Here is a 26,542-nt window from a genome sequence, read left to right as displayed (position 1 = left end):
GGTCACCAACAGGTCTTCAATGAAGCGAGAAATTCCCGCTCCCGGAGGCGTTCTTCAGCTGACCCCTAAACAAACAAATGTATGTGTGTATGTATGTATGTATGTATGTGCTTGTCGCAAACCAGAGCCTGTAATTCAGTGGTTGTCGTATGTTTATGTGTTACAAATTTGTTTTTTGTTCATTTTTTTGTACATAGATTATACCGTTTACGTTAGTTTACTCGTTTGAACTTTTTTACATTGTCATTTCGGGGCCTTTTATAGCTGACTATGCAGTATGGGCTTTGTTCATTGTTGAAGGCCGTACGGTGACCTATAGTTGTTAATTTCTGTGTCATTTGGTCTCTGGTGGAGAGTTATCTCTTTGGCAATCATACAACATCTCTTTTCTTTATAAGCATTCTTTTGGTGGTTCTAAAATATTGCGTGAATTACATATTTCCATGTACGATTGTTTTACCATTATCATGGAGGTATGTTGGTATACAATGATCAGCTGTCATTCAAAGTGGCAAAACAAGGTTAAAAGCAATGCGGCATAGATAAGGGATGTGTGCGTGCTTATAATAACAGCCTAAATGGACTATTACAGTAAAATGTACCAACAGAACGCGTTTTACCACTTTTGTTTGATTGTGGGCATATTATCTTGAAAAATAATATAAATTAAAACTAACATGACCAGTAGGAGAATCTACAAAAAATTCGAATGTCCGAAATCATTGGAAGTCGACTCTTTCTAGGAGTAATTGCCCTTTATTGACAACTGTTTTGCTTATCCTTATGTAGTCCGAGATTAAAGTAAAAATGTCTGAATCGATGGGTCATTGTGAAAACTGTCTAAATGTGAAAAAATAAAGGATGGCAGGAAGGTGAAACTTACATAAATAAAGAGACAAATGAAAAATGAACAAATTGATACCCAATTTATATAATTCCAAGGCCGCCCGTTAGCACTAGAAGTGACGAAGCAGCACATCGATTTTGGACGGGCAAATATCCACTTTTTGATATGGGACGAGCTCTGACGTCCCACGGCCCAAGTTTGTCTGGCAAAACAGCCGTTGGACGTCACAGTAATCTCGGACTAATCCTTATGACAACTATGCAATATAAGATAGAGCAAAAATTATCAACAGCTAGCACACGATATATAATTAATGAGTCAAACGGTAGAAATCTTTATAGAACAATAACCTATCACATTACTACAAGTTTGCGACGTCCCTTAACATTGGTGAAAGTGGTAGACAACATTGCTACATGTAGATATGGATTATACTATCTGTAAGAAATATTAAAGAATTAAATACTCTGGGTAAATACCTGTATGAGGCAGAGAAAACTATTAAAACTTGATTTTTTGTTATGTACCTTTATTACCAATGTAAACGGTATGTCAAACTCATTTTTGTGTCATTTTGGTCTTTTGTGGATAGTTGTCTCATTGACAATTATACCACATCTTCTTTTTTTATATCCGCTATATATCAATGCTGTATATGTATATGTAATTTGTATAATTTGTGTATATGTTTAATCCTATGAGCTGTATATTTGTCTACAGAATAAAGAATTATAATCTCACAACTGTTTGGGCAATAAAAAAATGTAATTTTCAGCATTTTTTTTTATTATTAATTAGTAAATAACAGGGCTCCTGCAAATGATGAATGCCCGTTATTGGTTGAGCTCAAGAGACCTCGGCTATTCTTCAAAATATGGATATACACTCTATCTCCTTGGTTAAGGGACAGAATTGCGGTTCTCGATGAAGAAGCTATAAAAATAGAACGATAGCTTCCATCGACGTGAATACTTGTCTTTTGTTGGCCATTAACCATCAAAGTTCCAAATATATCCCCGGCTCCGCCTGCGTGAATTGTATAGGTAAACAAATAAACCCCTGGAACGGGAGCTATAAATGCTCCAAAGTCCTTCACATATGCATTACCGACATTGGTCAGGATACTATCAAACACAATGGTTGTATCCTCAATAGAAGAGTGGTCAAGATTGTGAGTCAAGATGGCATCGAAAGCTACCCTAGCAATAGATTCGTCATTTCCAAGAAGCATTCCTGAAAATTAAAACAAATTACTTTTAAGAAAAATATAAGAAAAGCGTTACAAATGAATGTCTTTTAACTCCAAAATATTGTCTTTATTGTCTTTTTCATAAATATACTCCAAAATATAGCGGTGAGAGAGCCTGATTCCATAAAATATACATTCTACAGTCTATTTAATGCAACGGAAAGTTATAATACCGATGGCGTAGGAGTAGACGAAAGCAGTCGGTGGGGGTAAATATTTCACAGCAACAAGCACAAAAAAATGAAGAAAAAAAACCGCATACATGTAGTCTTCGTTTTCATTTCTGTTTTGTCAGAGCTGATGCCAAATTTTTTACTAGGAAATTCATGTATCGGTATTAAGAGAACTTACTAAAACGGCACTGATAACTTAATTGGTTGTTATTCTGTTGACGCACCTGCAGGTTGTCGCTAAAATTTTGACTTCATGTAATTCCTTATAAGTGTTTGGTATTTAGCTTGGTTTTTAATCTAAATAGATTTATGAGATTTGACCATCAGTACTGCCATTTAAATTAAGATGGACAAAACAGTAATAAACATAATTAAAGAACCTTAGTGAGCACGCTCACATACCCCACGTCCCCACATTGTCATTGGAGAAATCAAATAAGTGTAAGGAAAAAAATTGTATAAGAAAATATATTGAATAATAATTTCCTGTCAATATGCACATCTACATGCATAGTATGTCCTTATTATCTACAAAATTTCATGAAATTCTGTTGTGTGGTATCAGAGGAGTTGAGATGACAAACTGTTGCAGTAGCACGTTCAAGTAAATAAGTTCGAAGGGGCGTAACTCCTAGAAAAAAAATTGAATCGCAATTTCCCGTCGATATGCACAACTACATAGTATGTCCTTATTAACTGAAAAGGTTTCGTGAAATTCTGTTTTGTGGTTTGAGATGAGTTGCGATGACAAACTGTTGCAGTAGTACACTAAAGTAAATAAGTTCAAAGGGGCGTAACTCCTAGAAAAAAAATTGAATCGCAATTTCCCGTCGATATGCACAACTACATAGTATGTCCTTATTTACTGAAAAGGTTTCGTGAAATTCTGTTGTGTGGTTTGAAAGGAGTTGCGATGACAAACTGTTACAGTAGTACACTTAAGTAAATAAGTTCAAAGGGGCGTAACTCGTAGAAAAAAAAATGAATCAAAATTTCTTGTATAAATGCACATCTAAGTAGTATGTCCTTATTATCTACAAAGTTTCATGAAATTCTGTTGTGTGGTTTGAAAGGAGTTGCGATGACAAACTGTTGCAGTAGCACGTTAAAGTAAATAAGTTCAAAGGGGCGTAACTCCTAGAAAAAAAATTGAATCGCAATTTCCCGTCGATATGCACAACTACATAATATGGCCTTATTAACTGAAAAGGTTTCGTGAAATTCTGTTTTGTGGTTTGAGAGGAGTTGCGATGACAAACTGTTGCAGTAGTACACTAAAGTAAATAAGTTCAAAGGGGCGCAACTCCTAGAAAAAAAATTGAATCACAATTTCCCGTCGATATGCACAACTACATAGTATGTCCTTATTTACTGAAAAGGTTTCGTGAAATTCTGTTTTGTGGTTTGAGAGGAGTTGCGATGACAAACTGTTACAGTAGTACACTAAAGTAAATAAGTTCAAAGGGCCTAACTCCTAAAAAAAAAAATTGAATCTCAATTTCCCGTCGATATGCACAACTACATAGTATGTCCTTATTATCTGAAAAGGTTTCGTGAAATTCTGTTGAGTGGTTTGAGAGGAGTTGCGATGACAAGAAACAGGACTGACGGACGGACGGACTGACAGACGGACGGACTGACAGACGGACGGACTGACGGACGGACAGACGGACGGACGGGTCAAAAAACATTATACCCTCCGCAACTCGTTGCGTGGGGTATAAAAAAAGGGAAGATGTGGTTTGATCGCGAATGAGACCAAATGTTACAGAAACTAACTACATGTACTATAGGTATAATACCGCATAGTCAGCTATAATTAAGTGTCCCGAAAGTTAAGTATGTTTCTGTGCATGTAACAAAAAAAGACTTTGCAGTAAACTAGATACTCGAGTCGTGTTGTCACATTTAAGAATGTGATCATAATACTGGTATGCCATATTTAATATGGTATTGTGATCACACGGACTTCCTATATAATAAATAACTCTTACTGCATGATAAAGTACGGATTGAAATAGAAGTGCTGCTGGAACTTTAAAGACAGAAATAGATGAGTGGTGATCTTATATATGTGCCTAATTTACTTTAAGGAGCAGCCATTTAAATTTATGGAGGGAGCAGGGTTATGTTTTATTATCTGGGTCAAAATTTAACACTATAAGGCATGGGGGAAATCTGGATTCAACATTTTTCTTTTGTCATCTGCTGGACCAGAATTTCTTTCATTAAATTGGGGATCAGAATATTTTTGTTTAGGACAAACCACAACCCCCACCCCTTTTTTGAAGTTAAATGGTCGTTTCCTTATACCGCAGTCCCACTAGGCCACGATCGCACTACGATCTGTGAAAAAAATGCAGGTCTTCAAGATCGCGATGAACGTGGCCAACTTTGAACATGTTAAAAACAATCGTGGTACGGTCGTGGCGAGATCAGGTCGTAGTAGAAAGTGTAGTGAGAGCGCACTATGGTCGTAGTAAGATCGCAAGGGTGGCTGTACCATTGTAGCGAGAGCCTAGCGAAAGCGTGATTCTTTTCGGAGAGACTGCACTACGATCTCACAGCGACGTCATTACGACCTCACTACGACCATCACTTTCTCATTGCGAACCAGCTGCGTTCCACTACGACTATACCACGTTTATACCACGCTGTTTAAGACCTTAGTACGATTATAGCACGCATTTGCCGTCTTCATCACGATCTTCTTACGACCTGACTACGTTCGTTCTACAACCATCTTTCTCATTGCCATTTTTTTTTTACATGAAATACATTATATGTCTCCAGTTTTTGTTTGTCTGTATGTAGTTCTTGTCCATTTTCTCGAACGGCTCAACCATGCTTCTCATTTATATAGATTAGACCTTTGATTTTCGCGTTTGAATGTTTTTACACTTAGCCTAGTAATTTGTTGGGCCCTTTATAGCTTGCTGTTCGGTGTGAGCCAAGCCTATAATGGTTTACTTTTATAAGATGTACCATGGTAGGAGAGTTGTCTCATTGGCACTCATACCACATCTTCCTATATCTGTTGACACATCTATTTCATCTCTGCTATCACTTACAAATCGTCATTTGAGCTTCATAAACCAGCTAAAGGTTGTAACTAAGGTTGGGTGGGTCAACCCCTACCACCACGCCCACGTGTTCTAGTAGATTTTGGTGACATGCCTATATTGTTTCCAACGTGAGAACGTGATGAGCGTAGCAAGATCTTGATACGCGTAGTGAGGTATTAGAATACGAGCGGTGATAACGTGGTATAATCGTAGAGGGATTGTTGTAGAAGCGTAATTAGACCGTAGTAGCATCGTGAAAGCAACGAAAATTTACTTCTTCATGCTGCTCATACCGCGACCTCACCACGATCTGATTTTATTTAAGATCGCGGTGAGCGTGGTGCGATCGTGGTCTAGTGGGACTGGGGCTTACGTGAACAACAATAATTAAGTTGGATCTGAAATTTAAATACAACATGCTTGGTTTGGATCTAGAATTTATTTTTCAACCCTTCAAATTCAATTCGAAAGTAATAAAATCATATCAATTATTTTTTCCCACATACAGCAATTCATTCACACTATGACGGGACATGATCCTTATAATTTAATACCGAATTAATGATACTATTAAACATTTCAAACATACCCGGTATATCCTCTTGTTTTATTATTGATTTGTATTTACATTTGTGTCATAGATCAAATTTACTCGATCAGTGTAATATGTTCATTTCAGTTGATATTCAATAGTGTTGTTTCATGTAAGGGTGAAGGTTGGTACCTATTATACGTTTAAACCCGTTGCATTTGTCTGTACCTGTCCTGAGTCAGGAACCTGATGTTGAGTAGATGTTGTTTGTTGATATGGTTCAGAAGAGTTTCTCGTTTCTCTTTTTATTTATTGAGATTAGACCGTTAGTTTCCCCGTTTCAATGCTTTTACACTTGTCTTTTTTAGGACACTTACATCTAGAAATTGACAATAAGGGTCTGTTCAAAACAAAACTTCACGACAAAAGAGATGATTTCACCTTTCAAATTGTTAACTTTTTATTTTTTAAATAGCAACATTTCAACAGCACCTGCATACGGGGTATATATCTACCAATTGATACGATATCCCCGTGCTTGTATTTCCTATCATGATTTTCTTGATATAGGGTTGCTGCTCACAAACCAAGAGTTCCAAATGGTAAAGTTGAAATCATCACTCTGTAAGTTTAACGGACGCCATCACGAGTTGGATGACCGTTAAAGAATAACCGTTTCACAAATGGTATTGGATATGTTCCTTACGTCGTAACTACAATCCCCTTCCTTTTCATGAATGTGACCTACCGAATTAGACTATTTACCGGATTTGTCATCACATAATAAAATTGAGAATGAAAATGGGGAATGTGTCAAAGAGATAACAACCTGACAGCAACACTACGGGTGCCACATGTGGAGCAGGATCTGCTTACCCTTTCCGGATCACCTGAGATCACCCCTAGTTTTTGGTGGGGTTCGTGGTGTTTATTCTATAGTTTTCTATGTTGTGTCATGTGTACTATTGTTTGTCTGGTTGTCTTTTTTCAGTTTTAGCCATGGCATTGTCAGTTAATTTTCGATTTATGAGTTTGACTGTCCCTTTGGTATCTTTCGTCCATCTTTTATAGCTTGTTGTTCGGAGTGAGCCAAGGCTCCATGTTGAAGACCGTACTTTACTTTAACAAGTGAAGTTGTGATAGAGATATCGAGTCGTCTCATTGACACTCATACCGCATCTTCTTATATACATTTGTTTGTATCTATCTACATTCTTTTTTTTGTGATTAGTTTTCTATTTAAGAATACTTGAGATACTCACACATATTTCATTTTTGTGTGAAGTTTGTATTTTGTTGAGTTTAGTTAAAAACTTATCATTTTGTTTTAATGGGGGTACATATACATGTACTATAAAAAAGAAGATGTGGTATGATTGCCAATGAGACAACTATCCACAAAAGACTAAAATGACACAAACATTAACAACTATAGGTCACCATACGGCCTTCAACAATGAGCAAAGACCATACCGCATAGTCAGCTATAAAAGGCCCCGATATGACAATGTAAAACAATTAACGAAAAACAAATATAACACATAAGCAAACGACAACCACTGAATTACAGGCTCCTGACTTAGGACAGACACATACATAAATAATGTGGCGGGGTTAAACATGTTAGCGGGATACCAACCCTCCCCTGGGACAGTGGTATAACAGTACAACATAAGAACGAACTATAAAAATTAGTTGAAAAAGGCTTAACTCATCAGATAGACAAAATATACAAGTGGACGTGGCCGGGTACTTATACATCCCGACACAAAAAGACACAACAGATCTAAGAGTACTCACAGTTATCTGACAGCTAGTTTAAAGCCACTAACAACTAATAAAAAAACTAGTATGTATGAATTTTTTCTGATTAAAAGAAAATTACACATTTCTTTTTATCAATTTATTCTATATTTGTAAGATTTTGTCAGCAAGATTTGTGTGCGTACTAGTATACAATCCTCTTCTACTAAAACCTTTAACTATCCATCTCCGGACGCATTAGGTTTGTTTTGCTATACATAGCATTATATTACGGATTACAAATGTGTCGAGGTTTGTGATTGGATAACAACACAGAGATGTCAGAATATATTCAGGAAACTGCCGGTGTATATACGACGTTTTTATCCCCAATTGGGACCTCAAAAACGTCATCAAAACATCGGTTACTATGTGACGTAGTCAAAAGCTACCAGACTGTCAGAGGATCACAGAGGGAAAATAGTGACGTGCTTCAGTCAATAATACATTTTTGAAACAAAATCACGCAATTTACACTTTTAATACTTACATTTAATGTTAAAAGTGTTATTATAAATTATTACATACACGATAAAATTATGTTCACAACAAATTAGAAAATCCTTCACGTATGACGAACATATCAGTTCGGGTTTTCAATATATATGTGTTTGTCAATGAATACCTGCACTGGAAAATAACATTAAGTCAGGGGTAATCCGTAATATATGTGTAATTCAGGTCTCAGAAAGGGTATATACTGTGACATTCCCGGCTTAGGGCCTATATCCCCTTCGCCTTCGGCTCAGGGGATATAAACTCTAAGCCGGGAATGTCACAGTATATACCCTGTCTGAGACCTGAATAACATATAAAGTTATCATTAAAGTAAAATTTCTAAAGGAATACATGTTTGAATATCCTTACAAGCTTATACAAGAAACAAAAAAATGGTTCACATACATATATATAATATATATTAATTTGTACCAAATATATATATTACGGATTAAAAATGTGTCGAGATTTGTGATTGGATAAAAAAAAACAGAGATGTCAGTATATATTCAGGAAACTGCCGGGGTATATACGACGTTTTTATCTCCAATTGGAACATCAAAAACGTCATCATAACACCGGTTACTATGTGAAGTGGTCAAAAGCTATCAGACTGTCGGAGGCTCACAAAGGGAAAAAAATGACGTGCTTCAGTCAATAATACATTTTTGATACAAAATCAAGCAATTTACACTTTTATTTCTGAAATTTAATGTTAAAAGTGTTATTATAAATTATTACATACACGTTAAAATTATGTTCACAGCAAATTAGAAAATCCTTCACGTATGCTCAACATATCAGGTTGGGTTTTTCAATATATTTGTGTTGTCAACAAATACCTGCACTGGAAAATAACATTTAGTCCGGGGTAATCCGTAATATATGTGTAATTCAGGTCTCAGAAAGGGTATATACTGTGACTTTCCCGGCTTAGGGCTTATATCCCCTTCGACTTCGGCTCAGGGGATATCAACTCTAAGCCGGGAATGTCACAGTATATACCCTGTCATAGACCTGAATAACATATAATATAACATGCACACGTATAAAAATTGCGGTTTTTATCCAACGCAATCATAGGTTTGAACGTAGTTTTCAATTTAGACTCGTTTATATTTTTTTTGTTTGGGCTTTGTATCATATTTTCCCTCCGGTTTATATGATCCGTTCATCCTATATTGACTCTTTAAATTCAAGAGTTTATCTAAAAATGAGGGTACTTTTTCTAAAAATGAGGATACTCTTTATATGGCCTTCCAAATACCGTTTCGATCCCTAACATCACTGAAGAGACATTTATTGTCGAAATCCGGATCTGGTGTACTCAAATATATTGACACCGTATGTTTGTGGCATAACATCGCGGCCACAAGTTTAAAAAGTTTTTCTGTTTAGTATTAAATTTATTTTAAGATCCATTTTGTTACATCTTGTGATCAATTTTATTTGGCAATCGCCAATGGCAGTCAGCAGGGTTAAAGAACATCAGTTGTTCGACCTGTTAGTCAAATGCGTTTTGTTTAAATATACTTTTTCACTTTTTTGGTCTTTTGGAAAATGTTGTTTGTGCTGTACTTAGACCCTTCTACAACGAAATTTGTTTAACATGCACACGTATAAAAATTGCGGTTTTTATCCAACGCAATCATAGGTTTGAACGTAATTTTCAATTTAGACTCGTGTGTATATATATATATATATACCTCGCCTAAACATCAACCCAACAATGTTAGATCTGTAAATTTGCTTTCGCAAATTTTTGGTTCTTCCCTCGCCGGGATTCGAACCCATGCTACTGTGATATCGTGACACCAAATCGCTATATATATTTATATATAGTCAAAATCAAGTTAAACTTAAGTTTCAACTCATCATTAGAAATTGCATATGCATGGGTCGACAAAAAAGAGAGAAAATCCAGCCGCGGGAGGCTGGCTGGTGTACTAGTTCAGTGAAAATGGACGTCATACTAAACTCCAAAACATAAAAATCAACATAAAATAAAAATCAACATAAAATAAAAATCAACATAAATAAAAATCAACATACAAGACTAATACAGGCGAGAGGCTCCTGACCGTTAGACAGGCATAAAATACGGCGGAGTTAAGCATACAAACATACGAATTCGTTCCTCCTTATTCGGGTGAAATATACAGAAAACTTAAATGTTATAAAGAAACAAATCAAAACTATTTGAATGGTATGAATAAAAGTCGATGCTAGGGTTATGTCAATGAAACAACAGACCAATGACAAAAAAATAAACCAAAAGCTCAAAGTACTTACTTCTGTGTGAATCTCTCGTATGATTATTACATCGATTTATCTCCCCCTTCAGTTGACGAATTTCCTTCTGCATTTCTTCCTGTGTTTCCTTCATGCGTTCTACAGTCTGAACTAGCCTCTCTATCATTTCATCATCCACTGCCTCTGCAACAGAAAATAAGAATAACGTGAGAACAATGCCATATATAACACCAAACTTCATGTTTTCTTAGGTACGACAAATCTTTAAAAGTAGAGTAAAACCAAATAATTCTTGTTTCTGCTGAACCAACTGCTTAATATCATACACTTGTTTACAAGTAATAAAGTAACATAACAATTTATTTTGGTATGGATTTCACTGTAATGTTCTACGTTATCTATACTTGAACTTATATAGAAGTTTAAGCCACGTCATACTATTTGTCTATATGCATGAATATAAGGAGATATGGGAAGCAAATAACATTATTAAAGTACAGATCTATAGTAAGGGGACGAACATTTGATATTTGTTCTGTGGTAGTTTGAAAATAAATTACCTGACTTGCAATGTATTGTAAATAAATAACTCAGCACGTCTTATCGAAAGTATGAGATGGCACCAGATTCTTCATAAATTCATCTTTTCCCCCAAAAAGAACCTAGTTACAATTAAATTTTAATACTAAATAGATATGCAATACATGTACATGAATATAAAAGATTAATTTCTGCAGAGGATGATGATTAATTCTGATTAAATGGTACACAATGACTTGACTATACATGTATTATTTATAATAAACAAATCATGTAAAAAATTATGTTTTCGAATATCATAAATATAGTTTGAAAATGAATAAGCAATCCCTTATTTTTTAATCACAAGTCTCTTATTCTTAAATCAAATTTTTGGTAATTTATTCTTACAACATGTGACATTTTTCGTGTTTAGGAAAAGATAAGTAGACGATGTACAAATTATAAATTTTCATAATTACCCACATATTGCATACATTAGATAACCAATGATCATTTTTGTCTTGTTGCCGACATATGCAATAAAACATAATTTCACCAAACCGGAAGGCCCGTCTTGTATAAAACAACTCGAGATTTTTATTTGAATTACTTCTAGTCCAGGAATTACAAGCAATCAGGTAATTTGTCTCGCTTTAGAAAAATGTATGACACAAGATTTTGGATGATTTGTTCTATATTCTTTTAATATCGATCATCTTTATTTTAACATTTTAAAATCATTTTTAATATTAAAAAAAGCCTTTGTAAAATTTTAATTGATTTCTTTAATTTTTTATGATATTTGTATTTTTGTGACCTAAAGCGATATATTTCGCTTTAAAATAATGTATTATAATGTATGTCATGTTTTCAGGTAAAACAATTCATTTAGTTATATCAAAAATTTATATATAATTACTATAAAAATCCCTTATAATATTAAAAAACTCATTTTTTGATATTGAAAGATCATTTATTTATATTAAAAAAATGTTAAAAATTTTAGATATATATTATAAATATTTGAAAATTAATTTTTGATTTGAAAAAATATAATTAAATATTAGAAAAATACATTTTTAAAAATCATTAATAATTATGTGTAATTATCAAAATTAAATATTAACATGCCAATTTTGATCTGAAAAAAGTAAATTAGAATTAATTCATGAAATATTTATCGTTTTTGTTTTTGGAGACAAATATACAAAGTAAAAACCATAATCATGGTATTTAAAATAAAATAAAGTTGTCTCTTATTTTCCCTGAGGACATTTTTTTGTATTAATATCTGTTTATTTAAACATATCTTTTTTTTGTAAAACTCAATAATGACTTGTTTTTAACATAGGTATATAATCATTTATTATCGTTGTTAAAAGATTATATGAACAGTTTACAAAAATATCAAGTTGAATAATTCAATCTAAAAATAGAAAAGGATATATCGAGCAAACTATAGACATTTTTAAAACGTCAAATTCATAAAAGAAATATTATATTTCCCAGCGAGTATATTCTTATAACACAAGCTTCAAGTAAAATATATATTCTTCGAGCGATAATACTCACCAATATTCGTATGGTAACACTTTTATTATATTATATAGCAAAGATTAAAAACCGATGAAAACGTAGTTCACTGATTTCGTCACTAATTCGAACCTTAACTTGCACATAATTTTACATGCTAAGCAACTTTTAGTAATGTTCCGTATACAATACTTGTTGATTTACATATCAAGATATTTATGGATCAAAACATGTATATCCTTTGATATTTTTGATTCTTTTTAGAATGAAACTTGTTATATCTACTGTCGCCATCTTGGTTTGCCTTTGTGGCATGAAGGGAATTCTTGCCGACGATTATTACGGCGGAAGTTACGGCGGAGTCGGAGGCGGATACAGTCAAAGCTACGGAAATGGTGGATACGGTCAAAGCTATGGAAATGGCGGATACAGTAGTTATGGAGGCAGTGGATACGGCAGTAGCTACGGAAATGGCGGATACGGCCAAAGTTACGGAAATGTAGGACACTTGGGAGGTTACTCCGGTTATGGTGGATCTGCAAAGGGATATTCTAGTTATGGAAATGAAGGTCACCACGGATATGGCAAAAAGGGAGGATACGTCGACGAAACAGTCCATTATTTACCTCAACCAATTCCAGTTATCGCCCCTTCTGCTATGATAGGAGGCGGAATCGGAGGTGGTATTGGTGGTGGTCTCGGAGGTGGTATTGGTGGTGATGGATTAACGTCACTCCGTAAGTATATTTCTGTTTTTCTTGTCAATAAATAAAAGAACGAAAACATACATAGATGAGTTACCAACATTGATGTTAAATTTAATGCCATTTTGGTAACTGATCCAGAATTATCTCTTTAGTAATTTTAGAATGATATCTGCCTTAATTCATATAAAAAATGAAATTCAAATTGTTTAAAGTTTAAAGAATCCACTTTGATATACAATGTATTTTAAATTTTTCTCTAGAATATTTACATTCACAACAATGAAACCTGGAAAGTTGAACTATATAATACGAATACAGTGTATTAATCCAATCAGTCAACGTTTGAAAGCTCCCCTATTTTAGATTTACTGAAAGAAGATTCAATGTATTTGTTATGGGGTTGCTGTCTCATTGACGTATTTTGTATTGTCTGTTATTCATTTCAGTTCCACTCCTTTTATTGGTACCATTCTTGTTCAATAACAACAACAACAATTAAACAGCTTTAAGATCATTATGGTGAGTGTATTCTACTTTTTAATATATACATACATCAGTAATGAAAAAAATACAAGACAGATTCCAAAATGAAAATCAAAACTCATACAAGACAGATTCCAAATTGAAAATCCATTTTATTTGGTTTTTGTATTACAACCTCGAATATATTTCTAATTTTTTTTGTGTTGCTTCCCTTGATACTTGGAATTGCTTATGTTCCTGTTGACGATTAATCTAGAAGAATTTTTCCAACATACACATACGCATAGATCTTGTAGATGAATAATAAAGACACTTCAAAATATGAACTAAAACAGATTTCATAAATCCAATGAAATGAGATATGTCAAAATTTAGATTTAGTACGATTGACGTGCGTTTTGTCGACAAATTACAAGCGACACTCAAATTAAAAAGATGTTGATTATTAAATTATCAAATGAAATCAAGAACACGGTTGATTAATATTTTGTAACCATTTCATGATCTTTGAGATCAGATCAATTCAAGAAAGTAACAAATGATCCAAATAAGCCGCCGATGTCTGCAGCCTGCATTATATTGGAAAATAAAGAGTCTTCTGTATCTTGTTTGTAACTTTTAAATTTTCATTTCAGAATGTCGAACCATATTTAAGAGAAGAGAGATACTACCTGAATCATACGTGTGAATGCAGTGAATGAAATGGTGAAATAAGGTTTACACGAAAATGCCACAAGGCAGAATAAATGTGAAGAGATTGCATTGTAATCTGTTGATTGTAATGAGAAAAAATTGCATTGTAATCTATTGATTGTTAATTTATATTTGTTATTAAAAACAATACTCTAATTAAGTGTGCATTGTTTATCATAAAGATCCCAATTTCTAAGGTTGATTTCTAAAACTTCTTGTCGTCTCTGAAATAAACAGCGTTGGCGCAAATCTTTGATTGGTCTTTTCACACCCGTTTTTAGATTTGAAAACCGGGCGTATGTGAAGGACGAACGCTACCTTATAATTAACAAAAGCCTTTAAAGACGTCATTTACTCTTTGCAATTGATCCCGCAATCCTGTTCTTTATACTTGTTCGTGAAGAGATCCGATTTTTTCTTGTAAAGTAATATTCACGAAAACATTAAAAAAAAACCACTCATACATGTATATACCAGTCAACAAAAGAAACACTACACGACTTTGGAATCAAGTTTGTGAAAAAAAGTTTCATATGTAAATCAAATTGATATACACTATTTTAAAAAGCTCTCATTTGCGATGTATGCACATATGATACTGAAAATCAAAACCTGTCAGAAAGTAATTACATTCCGTGTACACGATCATATATGGTCAAATTATTTTACGGAAAATTGGATAAAAAATCGACACACAATTTTCAAGGTCCTAAATGAATTTTGAAATTTGTTTAAAAATATTTAATATGCTTATCAAGTTATGTTTATGTTGTAAATAATGGGTTGAAGTATTGGTTTTTGTTTGTTTTGTTTTTTTTGGTAAAAAAGTGTTTTTTGAAATTTAAAAAAAAAAGCAAATATAAAAAAATGTTTACGTCTCATATCAAGCCTTTAAATATGAAAACAACACACTGTAAATTTGGTAACGTTCGGATTAGTTTTGAAATTGTTACCGTTTATTGAATTACAATTTACACGTACTGTCTATGGTAAATCATTTGATAATGTATACATTTTAACGATTTCTTGAGGGGGCCGATCTTTGCTTTACAAATAAACGAAGAAACTGTATAAATTTTAAAAACAAATTGATGGCAAGCATTGAGAGGTTGGCATCATAAGTTGGAACATCTGTCTTTAAAATTGTCGTTTTATGAAAATTTTGTCAAAAATTTCAAATTTCGCCAAATGACGTCATGAAAGCATTATTATGTTATTTACACCTTCAATATTGGTCGTATAATCGGAAAAAATCATCTTAAATTTGAAAAAAAGTCTTGTATCGTTTCTTTTATTGACTAGTACATAGGCTGCCACACTATGTAGGTGATGTTTTGTGGTTAATCTCATATTGTTAGCTAAGCCGTTGATTTGTGTAGTTAGATCTTGGAAGGTACACATCGGACAACCGACCCTTGTCGATTTTAGCTACTGGTACGGTCTTGTACCGGCGTTTTCATAATAAAGGAGTTGCCGTTGATTTTTATCTGCAAAATACGTTTTTCGTCATTTTTTTTACCCCATTATTAGTATTAGACGGTTGATTCATTTCGTTTATATTGGTTCATATTTTATCATGACCTTTTATAGCTAACTTTAAATTTGGATTTTCTGCTTGTTGATGACCGTATGAAAACTTATAATTGCTTATATCAACGTACTTCGACGAAGCGCGCGTCTGGCGTATTAAATTATAATCCTGGTACCTTTGATAACTATTTGAACTCCAGTGAATAGTTGTCTCATTAGCAATTATACCACTATCTTATTCTCAAATATTCTTTAAAAAAAAATCCATAAACACAATATATATATTTTTTTAAATCTCTTTAAACAATCAAATTTATTCGTTCATAGTGTGTTAATATACGTTTATTGATTGAGTTGAGCCTTCCAATTGATATTTTATCCTGTGGTTTTCTATGTTGTGATGTTATGCTATTGTTTCAGAAAAAGGGAGAAAGTCTGGTTCCGTTAAATCGTTTAATTTCGCTGCAAATATTTGCACCTGTCCTGAGTCAGGAATGTTAAGTACAATTGTTGTTGTTTGTTTATGTAATTTATACATGTTTCCCGTTTCTCGTTTTCTATATAGATTAGACCGTTGGTTTTCCCGTTTGAATGGTTTTACCCTTATAAATTTGGGGCCCTCTATAGCTTTTAGTTCGGTGTGAGCCAATGCTCCGTGTTGAAGGCCGTACATTGACCTATAATGGTTTACCTTTATGAATTGTTATTTGGATGGAGAGTTGTCTCATTGGCACTTCACATTACATCTTCCTGTCTCTAGTTAAAGAAAAATTGAGATTGACGGTATGTTTTAGTCTTGACATGTTATTCGTCAATTTTTGATGCAATTGTTATAAGTTGACAACGAGTTAAACCTTTTCAAAAAAAGGTATACAGTGCATCGATATCGCAGTACGGATAGTAGAAATAGTATCTCACTAACTACAATGATCTACGATGTACCTTCAAATCCTAAATTATCAGTATAAAAATGGGGAACAAAATGAATGTTCGTATTCGTGACACGATATGAACATTTCTGGGTGCAAATCAAACATTAACAAACTGTTAAAAATGAAGATTGATATCAGCATTTCAAACGTCTAAGCCAAGATGAAGTAATTGAAGACATGATTTTGACATTGTGTGCCCCCTTTTATTTAACCTGATGAAATCATCTGAATTAAATGAATGAAACAGAGACTTCATTAACATCTTCTCCTATCTTTTTCTACTGAGGGTCAAAGGCATATCACACAAGAAGTGAAGCATGCAAAAAAATACAAAATAACATTCTCTGTGTTATATGAATACCCCGGACATTACCACAACTTACTCAGTGTTATTTACTCTCGGGAATTAACTCATGGTCAACATACGGCATTCGTTACAACGAGAGAGAAAACATTTTTTTTAAGTACATGCTATCGAGTACCGTATAGCGGGTTATTTTCGCGGGGTGTACATTTTCGCTTATTTTCGCGGATAGAACAAAATCGTCAAAGTAAATTCCGCCAATTTATTAGGTAATGTTAAAAATGTTGAATCCGCCAAAATAATAACCGCCAAAATATTTCATATACCTTATTCAATGAAAATCGTGAAATTTTACACCCGCGAAAATAACTCGCTATACGGTATCACCCCTTATAACACATACCAAACAATATAAAGGTAAAATCAAGAGCTTGACTCCGGCTCGTATACATATAAAATAATACCAAAGACGTAGCCGTCTTAGAAAAACAGGGATGTCAGGTTTGTGGGTTATGAACCATGTGATTATGAATATTACTTTATAAGAATTATTCGGATTTATTTACAAACAAATTTAATGAGTATGAACGGGATCAATTGTAAAGAGAACCTGACGACACTACAGTTGTATGTTCATTATTATCCATCTTTTGTCCTTCGCATAAGCTCGGTTTTTAGATAAAAAAAAAAAAAAAACGGGCGTGAAAAGGACAATCGAAGTTTTCGCCAACGCTGTTCATTTTTCAATGGAATTAGGAATCAACCTTCGAAATTAAAACAGTTTGTATAATTCATTGCTACCTAAGTTAAAACAACGGATTTTGGCTTAATGTAAGCATATAATAATATAGGGTTATTGCATGAATATTGGGGAATATTGTCCCGAGTAGAATTTTATACTGCACGAGCTTGCGATTACCCTTTTATTGTATAGCAATATAATATTTGAAGGTAAATTGTTTTAAACTGAGGTTTTGTCGTTGCTGACGTCATGAATTTTAAAGATTCATTGCACAAGTGCAATAATGGAATTTATTGCACGCTAACTTTTGGTTACTTTCTATGGGAAATATTATATAGCTATACAATAATATTTCATATTTTACTTGCGTAAATATGGGTTAAAATTAGTGACGAAATACAATAATTGCATGAATATTGATGAGAATTATCTCTTTTTATATTACACTCGCAAAAAGTAAAATCCAAAAAAAAACTTAACTCCGAGGAAATTAAAAAGGGAAAGTCATCAATCAAATGGCAAAATCAGATGCTCAAAAACATTAAATGATAGAATAACAACTGTCATATTCCTGACTTGGTAAAGGCATTTTCTTCAGAAGAAAATGGTGGATTAAACCTGGTTTAAAAGCTAAACAAACCTCTTAGTTGTATGACAGTTGAATCAAATCTGTTATATTGGGAACGATGTGTGAACACAACAAACAGACATAATATGTTGGTTTTCCCGTTTGAATGGTTTTACACTAGTAATTTTGGGGCCCTTTATAGCTTGTTGTTCGGTGTGAGCCAAGGCTCCGAGTTGAAGGCCGTACTTTAACCTATAATGGTTTAATTTTTAAATTGTTATTTGGATGGAGAGTTGTCTCATTGGCACTCACACCACATCTTCCTATATCTATAATATGTGTATATGTCATGAAAAGGGTACAGCAGTCAAAATAAAAATAAAAACAACCTAATGTATATCAAAGTAGTAAAAATGGCATATAAACCAAGCCTCTTAGCGAAAATTGAAGACAAGAATATACAAATGTTTTACGTTTTAACAAGAAGTGCGTCCAATGCCTTGAGTACACACCCGTGGTAAAATATGAATATATTGCATGGGCTGTTCCGATCGAACTCTCACGTCATATGTTTTTTTTTATAAACGAGTTACCCGACGTCATAAACGATGACGTAAAAATTTAAGAATTTTACGTGAAAATACACGTTTGTGAAACCGAAATCATCACAAGAAAACGTAAACAAACGATGTCGTTTAAACATATAAAACATATAAATGATTTATAATTTAAATTCATTTCAAACTATCTAAATACGTAATTGTAAATAGTTTGACCATGTCACTATTTCGGTTTGCTCCGTTCTTTTCCGATAATTTAATAGTACGTTATGGGAACGGCAAATATTTGCCTCCACCTAGAGCGCTTCGATCCATAAGAACTGCCTTATTTGTCCTATTAGAATCGAAATAATTTATTGGGGCCTGAATATATCTAGATTTTATCACGGGTTGTTCCTTTACGCCGATATTGTACCCCTAGCTATTGCTTAAAGTAATATAGTTTGCATAAAGGGCAAACCCGTTGTAAAATCACGATTTATTCAAGCCCCGATGAATTATTCCTTAAACATAACAATAACAGGAAGCATAAGTACAAAGCCACCTCATATGTATAAAAAAAAAAGCATATACACAAAACACCAAAATGAAAGACAAAAATGCAATAACTATCAATCAGCTAGTTTAATGTACATATATACTCTGGAAAATATTATTTCTATGATTAATTGTACGTTTTGAAAATGAGTATAATTTTCGTTATAAACTATTATATTTTTACATTGAATTGGTCCACCTAGTTTTTGGTAAATCTAGATATACATTTTTTATCATTTATAATAAATGATTATATACCAATGTTTTAAGCAAAAAATTATTGAGTTTTACAAGAAATTGATATGTTCAGATAAACTTATAAAAATACAGATGCCCTCAGGGACAAATAAAAGACATTTTTATACCATGTAGAGATATTATTTAGAAATTAAAAAAGGCTGTTTTTAATATCAAAACACCGAATAATGATTATGAGTATATATTAAAAAAAATGAACAGAAAAATTTGTATTTCATTACATTTTATCTTTGTTTCATGTCATTATAATAATTATGATGGTTAAAAAAAAGGTTGAAATGAAAAAGAACTATAAATATTCAATAAATATTTGTTCTAACGAATGAGCATATGAATAATTTACCGTTAACTTCCTATTTGTAGAATTTCTGTATTATTACTTGTGAAATCAGTAGATTGACATACATACATACCTTTTTAAAACATAATTATACGATTTACATTTTAATTAGTATGTGCAATTCTGAAATAAAAGCTCAATGCTTCGACTTTTCGTTCATTTCCGGAATTAAATTGGACATTTTATTTAGTGTCATTTTGAAGTTTGGTTAATAATTTGTATTAATTCACTAATAAATTTTTTCAAATCATTAACCTAATTTTGAAATGACACTCATATTTTCTTCCAGTAACATAAATAAACTCATTTTCAATTCTTTCTCGAGGGTTTTGTCGCTGAACCAGGATCGTGTACTGGTATTCACATAAATAGATTTATTTTGTCTGGAGGGTTTGTCAATGGATATTGGGCCTGATTAGAACAAGTCCAAAACAGGATGAAAACAAAATTTGCTCCCAGCAAAATGAAAAAAATAAATTGTATAAAAGTGAAATAATAACCGACACTTGCAAAAATGTGTTCAGAAAAAAACCAATCATCATCCCCTTCGCTAGAATATCAAATTGTCGCCCCCAAAATCTAAATATAATTAAAGGAATAAGAGACTAAAACAAATTATCGCTATATGTCCGCCATAACTGGATATCACACAGGTTCAAGTAAAATTTTGACGTCATAAACAAAATATCTGACGCCACAATGGAAAACTTATTGTTGTATGTGGCCTCAATGGAAAAGTGATTGTTGAATGCGGCCACAATGGAAAAGTATGCGACAAAATTTCAACCGGCCTGAACAGCTGGGATTAGCGATAAGGTGTTTAAAGGAGGGATCAAAGATTTTAGCATATGAAACAAACTTTATAAATAAATGGATTAATCAAAAGGAAAAATTAAGTGGAATTAAAACATAAGAAATCAGCATTAATTTTGTTAAAATAAAATAGGCTTTCTAATAAAAATATAACTAATCATTTTGTCAAAACATTAACTTAACTTAAAATGGCACTGAAAAAATTGTTCAATTTGATTCCCGAAATGAATGAAATGACGATGAATTAAGCTTTTCTGTCTGAATTACACATAATAATTGCAATACATTTACCAATTATATTTTTCATATAAGATTATTATCTAATAAGGTATGTATGTAAGTCTGTCTACTGACAGTACAAGTAATAATTCAGAATTTCTTCAAATAGGAAGTTAATTTTAGTATAAAATGATTGTCAGGCTTACTTGGAATTACTTATCTTTTGAACCACAGAGTAGTCAGGTAAACTTATAAGAATGCTAATTCTTTAGAACGAATATTTGATGAATATTCATTTTTCTAACAATTCAAAGATTTTGTTTTATGTACAATCATTTTAATGTATACTCATAATTATTATTCGGTATTTTAATATAAAAAAAAATGTCTTTTTTTGAATTTTAAGTATCACCTTTAATAATTTAAAATAAATGTACCTTTTCATAATCAAAAATCAATTAAACAATATAAAAAAGGGTTATTGATGTTAGGAAATAAGAAGAATGAATTCATGTAATATTTATCTCTTCTTGTGGACAAACATACATAATGTAAAAAAAATCAAGTTATCCCCTAAGGACATTTGTTTTTACGTTCGTCTATTTGAACATATAATTTTTTGGTAAAACTAAACGATTTTTTTTTTAACATAGGTATATAATCAATTATTATTGTTGATAACATATATCTAGGGCTACCAAAAACTAAGTGGACCAATTCTATGTAGAAACATAAAATGTTATCAGGCAAATTTGTTATCAGGCAAATTATATTCCTTTTCAAAACAATTAATTAGATAAAAAATATATTTTCCATAGTATATTTTTAAGCTTGCAATTGTAATATATGTTCTACGGGATATAATGTTCACCTATATTCGTGCAATAACACTTTTATAATATTGTAAAGCAAAGATTGAAAAACTGTTGAAAACGTAGTTCACTGTCTGATTTCGTTACTTATTTGAACCTTTATTTGCACAAGTAAAACATGATATATTATTAAATGCTAACTTTTAAAGTTAGCATTTAATAATATTTGTTAATAATTTGTATTAAATCAATTAAAGTTAAGCTTTCTAATAAAACTATCACTAATTACTTTTTCTTCAAATTACTATAAACCTAATTTTGAAATGACACTCATATTTTCTGCCAGTTACATAAATAAACTGATTTTTAATTCTGTTTGGAGGGTTTTGTCGCTGAATCAGGCGCATGTACCGCACACAATGCAATTGATAACCACGCAGTAATATAGTTATTTTTTTAGTTAAGTTCCATATACATTCCGCTGCTGATTTACATAAATATTAAAGGGTCAAAATACATATTTCAATAATTCTTTTTTAATTCTTAATAGAATGAAAATTGTTATCTCCACTATCGCCATCTTGGCTTGCCTTTGTGGCATGAAGGGAATTCTTGCCGACGATTATTATGGCGGAAGTTACGGCGGAGTCGGAGGCGGATACGGTCAAGGTTATGGTAATGGTGGATACGGTCAAAGCTACGGCAGCGGTGGATACAGTAGCTACGACAATAGCGGATACGGAAGTAGCTACGGAAACGGGGGACACTTAGGAGGTTACTCCGGCTATGGAAAGGGCTATTCTGGTTATGGAAATGAAGGTCACCACGGATATGGCAAAAAGGGGGGTTATGTAGACGAAACAATCCATTATTTACCTCAACCAATTCCAGTTATTGCTCCTTCTACTTCAATGGGAGGCGGAATCGGAGGTGGTATCGGTGGCGGTCTCGGAGGTGGTATTGGTGGTGATGGATTATCGTCAATCCGTTAGTTGATTTCGATCTTTTCTTGTCAATCAATTAAACAAACAAAAAATACATATATGCATATTCCCTTATACGCTAAAACAGAATTTGAATACATGTATCTTATAGCTAACAATTCGGATGAGTTTCGAACATTGTTGTTAACTTTCATGCCATTTGGTATCTGATCCAAAGATATCTCTTTGGTCATTTTAGAAATGATATTTTCCTCAGTTTATATAGAGGAATAAAATTCAAATTGTTTGAAAATGTAAAGAATCGCTTTAAATATATTTTTAAATTTTTCTTTTAAATATTCATATTTAATTCAAGGAAACCAGGAAAAAAGTAAAATCACAAAAATACTGAACTCAGAGGAAAATCAATTCGGAAAGTCCATAATCACATGGCAAAATCAAATAACAAAACACACCAAAAACGAATGGACAAGAACTGTCATATTCCTGACTTGGTACAGGCATTTTCAAATGTAGAAACTATTTGTATAAGAATACAGATGTTTACCCCATCCGTCAAATTTCGCCGTACATTTTGCAGGATATAAGTATTATATAGTTTGTAAGCTCCCCTGTTTTAAATTGAGACAGAGAAGCGTCAATGTACTTGTAAAGTAATATACCTTCTCATTCTACAAAATACCAAACGTATACTATAATTATGTTGACCTGTATAAATCTATTTACCGATTCGCTGTATTATGGGGTTGTTGTCTAATTGACGTATATTGTATTGTCTGTTATTCATTTCAGTTCCACTCCTTTTATTGGTACCATTTTTGTTCAATAACAACAACAACAATTAAACAGCTTTAACATCATTATGGTAAGTTTATTCTACTTTTCAATATATATATATACATCAATAGTAATATTAAAAAAAAAATACAAGACAAATTCGAAATTGAAAATCAAAACTCAAAATGAAGCAATGATTTTCGTTTTTTTGTATCACAACCTCAGATATTTTCCTTAACTTTGTTTTTGTTTTGCCTTCATACCTGGAATGGCCCATGTGCCTGTTGACGATCAATCAAGAAGACTTTTTCTTACACATACACATACGCATAGATCTAGAGGATGAATGATAAAGACACTTTAAAATGTGAACTAGAAAAGATTTCATAAATTCCATGGAATCGGATATGCCAAAGTTTAAATTTAGTACGATTGATGCGCGTTTTCTCGACCCGAATTACCCGTGACGCTCCAATAAAAGGAAGAAAAGTAATATTTATAGAGGGCAATACACGTATGTCTTTCAAAGTTCGATCCAATCGAAGCTTGATATATTTACTGTTAAAATATTTAAGAGAGCAAGAACACGTTTGATTCGATTTTGGTACCATTTCATGATCTTTGAGATCAGATTCATTCAAGAAAGTAAAACGTGTGCCAAATAAGCCGCCGATGTCTGCAGCCTGCATTATATTGGAAAATAGAAAGTCTTCTAAATCTTGTCTGTAACTTTAAAATTTTCATTTCAGAATTTCAAACCATATTTTAGAGAGAAGAGAGTTAATACCTGAATCATCGTGTGAATGCAGTGAATGGAACAGTGTGATAAAGTTTACACGACAGTACCACAATGCAGAATGAATGTGAAGAGATTGCATTGTAATATGTTGATTGTAATAAGAATAGATTGCATTGTAATCTATTGATTGTTAATTTATATTTGTTATTAAAAACAATACTTGTATTAAGTGGACATTGTTTCTCATAATGATCTAACATACAAATGAAATTTACAAACTGTTTCAATTTTTAAAACTTCTTGTCGTCTGAAAAAAAAACCAGCGTGGACGCAAAACTTTGATTGGCCTTTTCACACCAGTTTTTAGATTTATGTGAGCTAACTTATAATTTACAAAAGCCTGAAGAAACGTGATTAACTCTTTGCAATTGTACCTGCGATCATGCTCTCTATATTTGTTGGTGAAGAGTTCTGATTTTTTTCTATAAAGTTATATTCATGAAAACATTATACGAACCCTCATACATGTATAGTCTGTCATATAATGCTGATGACGTGTTTTGCCTAATTTCATATTATTAGCTAATATTCATGAAAACATTACAAGAACCCTCATACATGTATTGCCTGTCACATGTATATTAGTCATTAGTATGCTGGTGACGTATTGTGCCTTATTTCATATTATATGCTAAGCCGTTGATTTGTGTCCTTATATCTTGGAAGCGAAACATAGTACAACTAACCCTTATCGGTTTTGCTTGATAAGCGACTGGTAAGGGCATGTAATAGCGTTTTCATATTGCACAAAGAATATAATTTTGCATTTTCATTTTGCTCCACTTCTTGTTAGATATGCTTTTAATCGTCAGCAAAAAAAAGCGGATTTGATGGTTCATAAGTCTATGTATTCATTTTAAATGAAATTGTTAAGCAATTTTAAAATTCAGATGATTCCAGCACGTTAAATTAAAAGCGGATAAGCTGTGAATATCATGTTTACCGAATTGACTCTAATTCTCATATTAGATTCATAACATATTAAAACGTTTATCCGAATTACAATAAGTCTGAAATAAAAGCTAACAATGCATGTACTCGATAATATTCATCAGATTTTTTTGTGTATTTAAATCTATCTGCCATCTAATAAACAAGATTTCCGAAGACTGCTGACGGTAACCTAATCCGACATAAACATCAACATCAATATAGATCGATAGCAACCTCTAGCAATTGGACAGATTTATATGTCTGATTGATTTCAGGTTCAAACAGTAAGTTAATTATCGTTTATACCTGTAAAAGAATGTTTTTTTTTGTCGAATTAATCAGTCAACAAAATGGGTCACCATTCTTTCACTTTCAATGTTGACAATCACTTCCTTAAAATGGCTGAACACGACTTAAGATTGCTAGGGCGTCTTCATTAAAATTGACAGAATTTTTTGATAACTTGTCAAAATGAAGATTTTATCATGTTTTTTTCAAAAATGTATTAAAAAGTATGGTTCACCGGACTTTTTTTTCACGCTACAGGTTGTGCAAAATTGAATTTTGTGTGATAAAAAGAAAACGTTCTATCAGGGCTTTAAGATAAAATGTGAAAATATGCTCTTATAACATGCTTTCAGATAACTTATTTTCTTGCTACATATCAAAAGAGGTAAATTCATAACACTTTCTATAATAAATATTACTTTATTTGAGTTATCTCCCCTTATTTGGCAAAGTTGAAAAAAATCAAATCAAACACAAACAAGGTGTTTTTGAGAAATTACAGCTGTAACTATGATAAAACACACAATTTTCTATATCTAAATCAAAAGTATTTTACAAAAATTACATACAACTCTCAAATTTGCACATTTTAACAAATATCTAGACTAAAGTTAGCTGCTTCTTCAAAGTCCAAGATGGAGGAAGACACCCAAGTCACCTTAAACGTGTTAACCAATCTCTAGCTAATTGCATAGATAAAAGGTCACATCAATATGGATTCAATGAGGTCAAATTAGTCACTCGTAAATGAATAATTAATCAGCGATGTTTCGTTTCTAACTTTGAGAAACAGGAATCAAATTGTCTGCTAAAAGCGAATTATTATTT

The 26,542-nt window shown here is 32.5% G+C and overlaps 3 protein-coding genes across 3 annotated transcripts; 2 read left to right on the top strand and 1 right to left on the bottom strand.

The window, feature by feature from the left end:
- Positions 1-1,637: 1,637 nt before the first annotated feature.
- On the bottom strand, positions 1,638-10,666 carry LOC134694430 (complement C1q-like protein 4). Its single transcript, XM_063555440.1, has 2 exons — positions 10,460-10,666; positions 1,638-2,080 (listed from the first exon to the last, which is right to left on the bottom strand). The coding sequence occupies exons 1-2, from the start codon at positions 10,659-10,661 to the stop codon at positions 1,638-1,640; spliced, it is 645 nt and encodes a 214-aa protein (XP_063411510.1). The 5' UTR covers positions 10,662-10,666.
- Positions 10,667-11,480: 814 nt separating this feature from the next.
- LOC134693964 (peroxisomal membrane protein PEX13-like) lies at positions 11,481-14,518 on the top strand. The gene is made up of 4 exons (XM_063554944.1): positions 11,481-11,580; positions 12,740-13,212; positions 13,629-13,701; positions 14,301-14,518. Exons 2-3 carry the CDS (start codon positions 12,741-12,743, stop codon positions 13,679-13,681), a joined length of 525 nt encoding a protein of 174 aa, XP_063411014.1. The 5' UTR covers positions 11,481-11,580; position 12,740; the 3' UTR covers positions 13,682-13,701; positions 14,301-14,518.
- A 6,837-nt stretch (positions 14,519-21,355) lies between these two features.
- Positions 21,356-24,662, top strand: LOC134693967 (peroxisomal membrane protein PEX13-like). Its single transcript, XM_063554946.1, has 4 exons — positions 21,356-21,404; positions 22,524-22,960; positions 23,710-23,782; positions 24,444-24,662. Exons 2-3 carry the CDS (start codon positions 22,525-22,527, stop codon positions 23,760-23,762), a joined length of 489 nt encoding a protein of 162 aa, XP_063411016.1. The 5' UTR covers positions 21,356-21,404; position 22,524; the 3' UTR covers positions 23,763-23,782; positions 24,444-24,662.
- Positions 24,663-26,542: the final 1,880 nt, after the last annotated feature.

This window comes from Mytilus trossulus, chromosome 13 (assembly GCF_036588685.1).
Source record: "Mytilus trossulus isolate FHL-02 chromosome 13, PNRI_Mtr1.1.1.hap1, whole genome shotgun sequence".
NCBI classification, from domain to species: Eukaryota; Metazoa; Mollusca; class Bivalvia; order Mytilida; family Mytilidae; genus Mytilus; species Mytilus trossulus.
The sequence above is the reverse complement of the archived record's forward strand: the minus strand, read 5'-3'. Positions and strand labels throughout refer to the sequence as shown.

Bases quoted from the DNA above. Each gene is read 5' to 3' on its own strand.
- LOC134694430 (XM_063555440.1), bottom strand. From the start codon at position 10,661: ATGAAGTTTGGTGTTATATATGGCATTGTTCTCACGTTATTCTTATTT. The intron at 2,081-10,459 runs GTAAGTACTTTG...TTTAATTTTCAG, and splicing joins TACGAGAGATTCACACAGAA to GAATGCTTCTTGGAAATGAC.
- LOC134693964 (XM_063554944.1), top strand. From the start codon at position 12,741: ATGAAACTTGTTATATCTACTGTCGCCATCTTGGTTTGCCTTTGTGGC. The intron at 13,213-13,628 runs GTAAGTATATTT...TATTCATTTCAG, and splicing joins TGATGGATTAACGTCACTCC to TTCCACTCCTTTTATTGGTA.
- LOC134693967 (XM_063554946.1), top strand. From the start codon at position 22,525: ATGAAAATTGTTATCTCCACTATCGCCATCTTGGCTTGCCTTTGTGGC. The intron at 22,961-23,709 runs GTTAGTTGATTT...TATTCATTTCAG, and splicing joins TGATGGATTATCGTCAATCC to TTCCACTCCTTTTATTGGTA.